We start from the raw sequence: 11,693 nt of genomic DNA on the forward strand, positions 1-11,693 counted from the left end.
AAAGCAGGCAGCTGCCAAATAACGTTATAAGGGAGCATTGGGCAACTTTAAATGAGCATGTTCCCTAATTGGTCAGCAACGTTAACAACGAAACAGCGTTAACCGGGACGACGTTAAGTGAGGAGTTGCTGTACTCTTGCCCAAGCAGGCTGGACAAAAGTCACTGAACACATGAGCCTAATTATCTTTAGTTGAGCACACTGGCAACACGTGGACCATGCTCCCCTTTCTACTGACTGCTCCACTAGGGGATAATTGCCTACTGCTGCTACCAGAGGTGTGCCATTAGCTCAAATGGTAGAGGCGCTGCTGAAGGGCCCAGGGTCAAACCCTGCTGATGCTGGGCAGAACAATGATTGAGTACGGTACTTTAACGGGCGGATTATAATTTATAGCACCATTCACTGGCGTCTATACATGGCCAAAGCTTATCTGCCTGGTTTGGCCAGAGTTCGCCATGGGAGCGCAATATGAAAACAAATACCCAAAACCAAATTTGCCCCTTCAAAATGTGGGCCAGTAAAGGAAACTGGATTGCAAGGTGGGGAAGGGAGTGGCGTCTAGTGGTTAGAGCAGGGGAGCAGCAGTTTTGACTCATGGGGTCTATTCCTGACTCTGCCTCGGCCGATCAACCAACCGCTCTGTGACTCAGTTTACCAGCCTATAGAAAGGGGCTTATACTATTTGCCTCCCATGCAAAGGTGCCTGAGGCTGGAGCACCGCAGTGAACAAACTCAGAGAGGCCGGAGTGAAAGACTGTCCACATGGGCGGCGGGGAGACTAGTCCTCGGCCCCCGCCCCTTCAGCCTGAGGCCCCACCCTTTCTACCCCTCCCCCACCTGAGCCCCTCACCGCAACCAGAGGAGCCCCGCCCCAGCCGCCCTGAGTCCCGGCCCACCAGCCGGCCCGGAGTGCTGGCCGGCCCCGGCCCCAACTGGCCAGCCCAAGCACCGGCCCCAGCCTCCCCGAATCCCAGACTGCCGGCCCACCCCAGCCCCTGCCCGCTTCGGGGGGGAGGGTGGGCAGTGGAGCAGCCTGGGCTGGGGCCACAGGGAAAGAGCGGGAGGCAGGAGGGGATCTTGGGGTGGGGCATGGGCGGGGGCCACGCCTGCTCGGGGAGACGGCCTCCCCTGGCCTAGGATACCCGCCGCCCGTGGCTGTCCACGCGTGTTTGATTTTACCTCGGCGTAACCCCTGTTTTGTTGCTGTGTCTGCTGCTCACTGTTGCGTGCCTGCGGGCAGAAACCGCCCACCGCCTGACGCCGTGTGAACAGGAGCGCCTCTATCCACAGCCCGCCCATGGGCTTCGAGGGGTTTCTGCCCACCCGGGGCTGCACAGACCCCAGTGCGACGACGAGGGGAACTACAGGCCGCTGCAGTGCCACGGCAGCACTGGCTTTTGCTGGTGTGTGGATGGAGCCGGGCAGGAGATCGCTGGCAGCAGACGCCCACCTGGCACCGCCCCGCCGCGCTGCAGGGCATCAGGTGAGTGAGCCCTGCCCTCCTGAGGCTGCCGTGGGAACTGCCGTGGGCTGCCGTCGGCCCTTCGCTGATCAAACACAGGTATCAATGAAACCTGCTTTTTCTCATGCACAGCCATCGCTAGTGTAAAATGCACCCGAGTTCCTGAGTGCTACATAGCCCCTGCCCTGGGCACCTCCACCTGCCCCACGGGGCGTGGAGATGGAGCTGTAGGTAGATGAGCCCTTGCGTAGGGGCTGATGTTGAGGCTTTGAACCCTGTTCCTTCCCCCCCTCCTCCACACACACTTGCTGGCAGCGGGGCCAGGGCACTGGATTGGGCTCCAGGTGACGTGGGGGTCTATTTCCATCTCTGCCACTGAGCTGGCGTAAGTCACTTTGCCACTTTAGATTGGAAGCTCTCTGGGGCAGGGACGGTCTCGCCCTAGGTATTTGTACAGCACCTAGCACACTGGAGCCTCTACTTGCTGTTGTCATGATATACCAGAGCTGTGGGTACACCGCACCTCTCAGCATCAGGCTCATAGCAGCAGGTGTATTAAGGTCCCTCTGATGAGTACGAACGTAGCTTGTTACTAATCTGCCTGCTGAGTAAGGCAAAGTACATGGGGCAGGTGTTAGGTTCACTCCCTCTGGGGCACCTGACATTGGCCACTGGCAGCAGACAGGATACGGGGCTGGATGGACCTTTGGTCTGCCCCAGTACGGCCGTTCTTATGTTCTTAGGGCTTGGCCCATGATGGAACAAGCACCCCCCGCCCTGCTGCAGTCCAAGCAGGCTGGAGGCACTGCGGCACCTGACTCCCGTTGAAATCTCTGGAAGTTAAGCACCTAAATCCCTTGCAGGCACTGAGCCTCAGCCCCCTGCTGCTTTGGGGGAGGAAAAAGGTCCCTGAGACGCTTCCCAAATCTCCCCTGAGAGCTCCCAGCCCCACAAATCAGCCTTTTCTCGTACCTGATCCTGAGCTGAAGGCAAAGGCACTTCCTAGGGAGGCTGTGAGCTGCCCAGTGCTCACGCCGGGGGTCAGAGCTGCATTGCTACAAAAGGGATTGATTTCTCCATTCTCCCTTCCACTCCCGTCCCATCGCCGGGCTCGCTGGCTGGTTCTATTTTGCCCTTCTGGGCACACGATCAGGGGCGGCTCAGCTTAAAAGCAGCATCCCCCATTTCCAAATTGCACTCAGCTCAGTGGTGCCAAGAGCTGTTCGAACAGAAACCACCCCCCTCCTTTAGCAGTAAGGTTATATATAGCCTTTGCTTAGGAAAGTCTTTAAAGATTAAGGAAGAGTTCCCACTGGGTTCTGTATGAAACAGTCGGACGTTCTCCAGGGCTTAGCATTGGCTCAGACAGTTTCCAGGGCCCGGAGTCAAATAGCCCATTCCTGTAATTGACCCTGCTTCTGTCCTCACCTTCGCTTTACTGTAGTAAATGCCACCAGCTCTTTTAATGGATACTGATTGGCATTGGACTGGTTCGAATGACCTGGGCTGGGAACAGTCCTTAAAGGGACACCATCCCATTGAAAGCTATTCTAAACCAGTCCGAGCATGCGTTAGCTGGCTGCACGTTTTCCATTAAGCTCTATGGGCTGTTCTATTTTAATTATTTGGGGCGCTAACGTTTTTTTAGCGTCATTGATGGGCCTGGTGCCGGAAAGCCGGCGAGCCTTGCAAGGTGGAGCTTGTGCTGAGGGCTTGGGTGTGTTGTAAGCAGATTCTGGCCGTGCTCCCATCAGACCCTCTCACCCTTCGCTGTAGAGCCCACCCAGAGACCGCAGACCATGTGTGAACGCTGGCGGCAAAGCCTCCTGGAGCACTACGGTGGCAGGCCACGCGAAGACCAGTACGTACCCCAGTGTGATGCTCTGGGCAACTTTAACCCGCTGCAGTGTCATGGCAACAGTGACTATTGTTGGTGCGTGGACGAAAGTGGCAGAGAGGTTCAAGGAACGAGATCGGAACCTGGCATTCCCCCTCCATGTGAGTACACAGTGATTTGCTGGGGAGGAACTGGGTATGAAACAAAAGGCTTGTTAGGGTGAGGGAAACGGTCACGCTGCTGCTAGTCTAATGCTCGTAGATTCACAGCCAAGGGTCTGTACGCAGAGGATATAACTAATTAGGGTCCTGATCCTGCAATGGGATCCAGATGTCTGTGCAGCTCCAAGTGCAAGATCAGGCCCTAAATCAATACTCAAGAAGCTGAATTGTAATCCATCTCGCCCCGATTCCAGTGCGGTGGATTTCAAAAGGGTGGGAGCGGAGGAAGAACTCGGTGCAGCTTAAAAGCTGGTCTCTCTCTCACCAAGAGAAGTGGGTCCAATAAAAGATACAACGTCACCCACCTTGTCTCTCTGCATGTGTGTGCACTTGCCCACACACAGTCTTAGAGCTGGGTGGAAAATTCCCATCCAAACAAAGTTTTGACAAAAAAAATGGTGGTGGAGCGAGAGGCAAAAGAGATTATACACTCCTCCTCCCCCCCCCCCCCACACACACTTTTCCAACTTGAACTCTGGTCAGAACAGCTGATCTTCCCCTTCGAGAGGTCACTGCATCTTTAAAGTCTCTCCACGCGAGGGCAGGCAGGAATGTAATCTTTGTGTTTGACTGACAGGTCTCCCCAGCCTTGCTCCTCCCACTGTCCAGCCCTCTCCGCGTCCTGATGTGACTCCGCCTGCTACGGGCACCTTCCTGCTGTATGCTCAGGGACAGCAAATAGGCTATTTACCTCTGAACGGCACAAGGCTTCAGAAAGAGATGGCAAAGACCCTGCTCTCACTGCATGTAAAGTATCTTCTTCAGAATGCGTTGCGTCTAGCAGACCAGGCTTTAAAGGATGCACCGTATGTAGTGACAAGTCTATATAGAATCTTTGCCTTGGGAGATGAGCTGTCTGTATAAGGAACGTATATGTATGTAACACCAGTGCCTGGGTGGGGTTGGGGGTGGGAATTAAGTAAGTTAAAAACGGACCCAGCTGTCTTGCCAAAACTGTAGCAGGCTAGTCAATCGCGCCAGGCCCCCACCAGAGGTAGAGAGCACTGCACCAGGCGGACATGGCTTATGCACTCCATCTGGCCAGGGAAACACATCTTGAGCTTGAGGTTTCCCAGTTCAGTTCCCTGTACAGGCCACTTGTCTTACCATGCCCCGGCTGTGTTGTCAGAGCCGGGACTGAACCTCTGGCTTTGAATGTATGTGCTGCTACTTCCTGAGTTGGTTTGAGCATTGGCCTGCTAAACCCATGGTTGTGAGTTCAATCCTTGAGGGGGCCATTTAGGGATCTGGGGCAAAAATCTGTCTGGGGATTGGTCCTGCTTTGAGCAGGGGGTTGGACTAGATGACCTCCTGAGGTCCCTTCCAACCCTGATATTCTATGAGTTGAAAGACCCAGGTCTTGTAGACAAGGCTGTAGTAGACTCATCGACCTTGATGTGGCACAGCCCCCACTGGAGGGGGACAAAGCACCTCACCCAGTGGGCATGGCTTGCATATCAGGATAATATTTTCAGTTTTGTCGTCTCTCTTCTCTTTCTCCAGACGATAAAATAAAATCAGACTCGGAGGTGGTGTGGTTTTCGGGCTAAGTAGGAGATTGAATCATTTGTATAGTTGAGAGCAGAGGGTAATGTCCGTTCGAGCTTTTGCTTCAGATACTCCGTTGAGAAAGTATTTGAACCTTTTGAACCTTTCCACAGCCCCTTCTCCTTTTATATCTTTTCTCCCTCCTCCTCCCCCACTTCCCCCCCATTAGAGACAAGCCACTTATTCACTCATCTCAAAAGGGGCCAAACAGGCCAAGAGAAACTTAAGAATTGGGGCATGACCATCAAATCTATATCGGTGCAGGCGGAGGGGGGAAATATACTTAAATTGTGAAATATTCTCTCCTGAAAGTTTGAAGGTCATTACATGTGTTGGCTACAATCTTGTACAAGTCTCTGCTTGATCCCGGAGGTTTTTCTAAAGCCCAGTTGGAGACAGACATGTGCCTGGGACATCTGTCTTAAATAAGAATTCCCAAAGATTTCAGTACAAACTCCTAGGCCGTGCAACTAACAAAATCTGGACAGTAACACACCAGTGCTTCAGAATAGAAGGAAGTGCTTCTCCATTCGTCCAGCTTGAGTAATTCATACCAAACAAAAGTCAGACGGACAGAGCGGTTCAAATTCTCTGGTGGCTGAAACGCAACTCAAGTTGGTAGAGCTGCAGCCACTTACAGCAGCACGAGGGTGACCAGATGACAAGAACAAAATATCAAGACACATTGGGGGCGCCGCCGAAGCAAAAAAAAAGAGTGCAAAATATCGGGACAAATGGTGTCCCGACCATACATTGGTCAGGACGCGGGACAAACAACTAAATATCGGGACAGTCCCAGTTTTATTGGGACGTCTGGTCACCCTAAGCAGCACCGAATTGGGTCCAGCTGGTTGAATTAAAATACAACCACCCATTTGGAACTTTGATGTCTTACAAGCTTATTCCCGCATACAGAAAGGTTGATCATTTTAACCAAATTGTACCCAAAGGGACAAACCTCAAACTACAGCTAGATTGCCTGAGTCAACTCTGCCTCTCATCGGCTGCAGCCACGTAAAGATCTTTGCAGTGGAGGGGAATACGTTAAAAAAAGATATATATTTTAAATCCCTACAGGGTTCCATAGTGGTTGGACTAGATTATGATTGTCGGGAAAAAATGGTCTATTGGACAGACGTGGCTGGTCGGACAGTTAACCGAGCAAGTTTAGAACCAGGGGCTGAACCTGAAACCATTATTAACTCAGGTAAATCACCATTTCCTTTGGATTGAATATGGCTGGTTTGAATAGAGACATTGAACCTGTTGTCCACATAGCAGAATCACAGTGGGGCTGGGAAGGAGGAATTTTTGAGCTCTAATCACAGCTTTGACGTGGTCGGTCTCTATAACCTTTGGCAAGCCATTATCGGCCTGGCTTTCCCAATTAGGCATCACAAATTATGATAGATTCAGGGGAGGAGAGCTAGATGGAACAACAGGGATAATAGTAAACCGCCTGACAGGGGTACAGGGAGGATTAATTACGATATTACAACATTTAAAGTACTACAGTAGAACCTCAGAGTTACGAACACCAGAGTTACAAACTGACCAGTCAACCACACACCTCATTTGGAAGCAGAAGCATGCAATCAGCCAGCAGCAGAGACAGGGGGAGGGAAGCAAATACAGTACAGTGCTGTGTTAAACGTAAACTACTAAAAAAATCAAGGGAAAGCAGCATTTTTCTTCTGCATAGTAAAGTTTCAAAGCTGTATTAAGTCAATGTTCAGTTGTAAATTTTTGAAAGAACCACCAGAACATTTTGTTCAGAGTTACGAACATTTCAGAGTTACAACCTCCATTCTGGAGGTGTTCATAACCCTGAGGTTCTACTGTACGTAAATACCAAGTCTGATCACAAAATACTCCCTTGCCCATATACTGACAGTGGTTCTCTTTTCACTTCCTTCCAGGCCTGATGAGTCCCGAAGGACTCACCATCGACCACTTCCGCAGAACCATGTTTTGGACAGATAGCGGCCTGGACAAAATTGAGCGTGCAAGATTGGATGGTTCTGAGCGGCGAGTTCTGTTTGATGCAGACCTTGTGAATCCTCGTGCGATTGCTGTGGATGCAATTAGAGGGTAAATGGCAGCACAGCACCCATGCTTTGTAAAAGGCTGTATTCTTACAGACCTTTGTGTCGTTATGTTCGTATGGTGGGTTGGAATGAAATGAGATTCACCCACAGGGCAACTGACTACAATGCTGGACCTAGGAGCTGCATTTTCAGTGTTAAAAGTCAGACCCATAATTCACCACTAGCACCATTCCAATAGTGGAAGCTGTAGTGTAAACAGGTCTCACAACAGGGTTAGACAAACCTGCTAGTAAGTACACTGGCATCCTGGCTACCCCATTGGAAAAGCACTGGTGAATAAGTGAGCTGAATTTTCCTCGTGTGCATGCTGCCCCCTACAGTCATTTATTAATCAGTCACTGGCCTGAGACAAAACTCTTCGTGCTCTAAATACTCTGAGTAAATGCTACCGGCTGCAAAGCAAGTAATAGTGGTAATGTCTGGCGTGATAGACATTTCTCTCTCGTGTGCACACGCTCCAGTGAGTTATTTCCTTAAGGGTGTGTAGGAAGGAAGCTCTCAAGATCAGAGCGTGAAACACTTTTACCCTTCTATTTACTAATTTAATATTTGGCTAAATTTACCAGTTATATTCAGTGTTCAGATTTAAAATATCATTGAAAGGGTTTGAATCGTGTACAAATTTGGAACACATTTTTTTATGAAGATTGCTTATAACACCCCATGTTCGTACATTTGCTATCTAGAAAGTTAGTGGGACTGGCCCTAATTACAGAAGAATATCTTCAATCTAATCATTGCAAATGACTGGTTGTAAAAACACATTCTGGAGCTTGTTCCGCTTTCCTTTTAGGGAATTTCACATCCGCTAGTGATCTGTTCCATAAAGCAGACGGAGAGGTCTGGGACTTTTCTGATAGTTCTTGCAATTCTGTTTGTTTTTTTAAATCGGTTCACCCACTGTGAATCCTTACTGTGGTTTGTTAATTGACTCCCCCACAGCAACCTTTACTGGACTGACTGGAATCGTGAAGCACCTAAAATTGAAACCTCAACCGTAGATGGAGCTAACAGAAGGATTCTGGTGAATAAAGACATCGGCTTACCAAATGGCTTGACTTTTGACCCTTTCTCCAAACTGATTTGCTGGGCAGACGCAGGTAACTTAAGCGAATACAGATTGAAACATAGCACATCTATAAAAATTCTCCATACACTTCCCATCATCCCCCTTATAAAAAACAAACAGGGAGTGGACTTTTTCACACATTGCCTGTCTAAACATGACAAATTTTAGATTGAAAGGCAAAAAATACTTTACTGACTTCTGAATATATCTTACTGAGTAAGGTGGTCTTGCTGAAGCTGTGTAATGTTATTTTCTGTTAAGTGTGTTAGCTGGCCTCTATCAGCTAAAACATTGTGGATGATTTTCCTCTACCACACGTTAGGTTATGTATGTGAATGAAGTGTGGATGTCTTCAGCGGTTAAGTGGGCGCTGGGCAGACGGGCTTTAGAGGTACCGGCAGAGGGTAGTATACAGACCAAAGGCTTCCAACTTCAAGCAGTAGAATGTAGAAGAGACTGTAACTCGACCTGGATAGGAGATTTTTGTTTTTAAAGGAAAGGTGAAATAATTTAACTTCTAAAATGGGGATGCCTGTATATAGTTTCTAAAAAACTGTTCCTTATTTGGATTTCTCCGCAATTCTTTTGCATATGGTTTTGACTGTCATGAATATTAACGTGGAATTGTAACATTTAACACACAACAGCTAGTACTTCATCACAAGACTGTATTGGCTGCTATACACAGATGGACATTTTCTGTACCTATGCAGCATCGAAGGAGCACACATGTGTAGCTGCATTTTGTACTGAGATATGTTTAGGCCTGAGTTTAGAATCCACATGGGTCTTTCAGTGAATACTGTATATATGACACAGATTGAAGAACTGAGCCTCTGTACAGAGGCACATAGACAAAAATAAAGTACCGTATATACTCATTCATTAGCCCATTTGTTTATAAGCCGACCCCCCCCAAGATGGATAGGTAAAAATAGCAAAAACTGTATCATCCTTTCATAAGCCGACTCTGTATTTCAGGGGTTGCCAAACTTTGGCTCCCAGCCCCTCAGGGTAAGTTGCGAGCAGGCCAGGACGTTTTATTTACCTGGAGCGTTCGCAGGCATGGAGCCCCTCAGCTCCCAGTGGCTGTGGTTTGCAGTTCCCAGCCAATAGGTGCTGCGGGAAGCGGCATGGGCTGAGGGACATGCTGGCCACCACGTCCCGCAGCTCCGATGGGCTGGGAACAGCGAAGTGCAGCCACTGGGAGCTGAGGGGCTCTGGGCCTGCGAACACTCCAGGCAAACAAAATGACCAAGTATTAGATATTCAATTGAATAGAGCTTAAAATCATCAAATTTTGGTGTAGACCCATTGGTAAGCCGACCCCTGCTCTTTAATGCTTATGAACAAGTATATATAGAAATTGCTTTCCTTTACATCCCTATAGTGGATTGAGCAGAGGTGCATGCAGACCTGCCCAGTCAAACTGGGAATTCCATTTCAGTCTCTATACTCCCAGTATAGAACCAATTCCTCTAGGGTAAAGAAAACACCCTAGAAAACCAAAATTCTAGTTATCCTCCATTATGTGGATTTTCACATTCTTTACAAGGAAGGGACCTAGGATACAAGTTGACTGATCAGGACTGTTCTGATGATCATCATTAGGCCACAATAGGCTGTGGCCTACTAGCCTGAGTAAAATTCCATGGGAAATACACTATTTCTTGCCTGATTAAATGTTTTATTTGTGAAAGGTACCAAGAAGCTGGAGTGCACGTTACCAGATGGAACAGGAAGGCGTGTCATTCAGAATAACCTCAACTACCCCTTCAGCATTGTTAGTTATGCCAATCACTTTTATCACACTGACTGGAGAAGGTAGGCTAGTAACTATTACACCTTAGATAGTCACCTAACTATTTAAGGGCAAAATGCCAGCATGTCATCTTTAAGCAGCAATCCAGCCTATTGGATTATTGACAGTTATGGGGTGGTTTGGGGGTTTTCTGTTCCATAGCAGTTGTTCAGCCTACACTGAATAATGTTAACTCACAAGAATATCAAGTTCTTGTTTTCCAAGTTTCCTTGGTACTACAGACAGCTAAAATTCAGTTGAAAACCCCTAAGTGAATCTAATATACAAGTTAGTCACTTTCACAGAAACCATCTGTGTCAAATACACTGCAAAATCAACCCCATGTTCCTCAAGCCAGTTCTGTTTAGTAGTCCTGTCAATGGAGGCCCAAATGTAATATGCACTTTGCATTAAAAGCAGTGTACAAATGGTATATAATTATTTTAAAAGAACCTACCCCCAGCTTTCACATTATCCGTGCAAAAAAATAAAATTAAAAAAAATCAAATCTATGAATGGTGCTACAACGATATTTTTATAAAACTGTAGTGCCATTACACTTGGTGTTTAAAAAAAAAGGTAAAAAGCTTGACTCCCTTTTCCAAACATGCCCCATAACGAAGGCCCTCTTCCTGTTCCTTCTACCCACTCCAAAAAACCCTTATAGTGACAGTGCTGGCAACAAGGAACCAGTCCTGACCTCATTGCAGGCATTCATGCAATCCCAGTACATTATTTTCAATTTAAACCTGTACGTCCTTTCCAAATGTTCAGTGACACAGACATTTGGGAGGCGATACCGCCTCCTTGGAAAGTTCCCTTAGTGATTCTGCCCTGGGCTGATTAAAATAATAACACAACGAATCAGCTTGATGCAGTTACTGGGTGAGGTTCTCGGGCCTGTGTTATGCAAGAGGTCAGAATAAATTATAATGGTTCCTTGTGTCTTAAATTCTGTGAACATAGAACTACTTCTGAAAGAGGATTTATTTCTGTGAGAGACTAAAGCATTTCTCACTTTTGTTAATAGGGATGGTGTTATAGCTGTGAATAAAGACAATGGCTTCCTTACTGATGAATATCTTCCAGAGCAGAGATCACATCTCTATGGAATAACTGCAGTTTACCCATACTGCCCAGGAGGTAAAGTCCATCTTGTTTAGTGTAGACCAGCTATTTGCCAATATGTAAATTTCACTGTATTAACTTTAATCTATTTCCTCTCACTCTCTGCAGCAAGAAAATAATTAGCTACTTCAAGTAAAAAAAGTTCAATCTTTACACCTGGAGGAAGAATTCCAGACCCAGAAAATTATCACCACATACAGTGGAGGGGAAGAAAGTCTGCAAACAAGAGGCCATTGATATTTACTGAAGACAATGAAGTGATCTATTTTAGTGCAAAAGATTATCAAGTATTTTTTAAGTTATACCTCAATCTTTACTACTGTATTTTTTTAAAAAGACATTTTGATATATTACAAGAAAATATAATGGCTCTGGGAATACTATGCCATTACTCTAATTTTTGCTTATGTAAGCAATTTTTAAAAAAAGTCTTAATGTAACTTTAATCCATTGTTTTATTTTATGGGAAGGAATTAAAACACAAATCGACAATCTGACCAATAGGTTCTTTTTAGCT

General features: G+C 47.2%; 1 protein-coding gene across 1 annotated transcript in view; it reads left to right on the forward strand.

Annotated features, from left to right (window-relative positions):
• The window catches only part of NID2 (nidogen 2), a 52,602-nt gene extending 40,932 nt beyond the window's left edge, over positions 1–11,670 (forward strand). The window contains exons 13-21 of the mRNA XM_026654221.2: positions 1,243–1,485; positions 3,241–3,462; positions 4,100–4,269; positions 6,148–6,277; positions 6,990–7,161; positions 8,121–8,278; positions 9,948–10,071; positions 11,079–11,191; positions 11,285–11,670. Coding sequence (XP_026510006.1) covers positions 1,243–1,485; positions 3,241–3,462; positions 4,100–4,269; positions 6,148–6,277; positions 6,990–7,161; positions 8,121–8,278; positions 9,948–10,071; positions 11,079–11,191; positions 11,285–11,295 — 1,343 coding nt within the window. The 3' untranslated portion in view covers positions 11,296–11,670. The remainder of the gene's footprint in view (positions 1–1,242; positions 1,486–3,240; positions 3,463–4,099; positions 4,270–6,147; positions 6,278–6,989; positions 7,162–8,120; positions 8,279–9,947; positions 10,072–11,078; positions 11,192–11,284) is intronic.
• Positions 11,671–11,693: the final 23 nt, after the last annotated feature.

Source organism: Terrapene carolina, unplaced genomic scaffold, assembly GCF_002925995.2.
Source record: "Terrapene carolina triunguis isolate 2854851 unplaced genomic scaffold, T_m_triunguis-2.0 Scaffold189, whole genome shotgun sequence".
NCBI lineage: Eukaryota > Metazoa > Chordata > Testudines > Emydidae > Terrapene > Terrapene triunguis.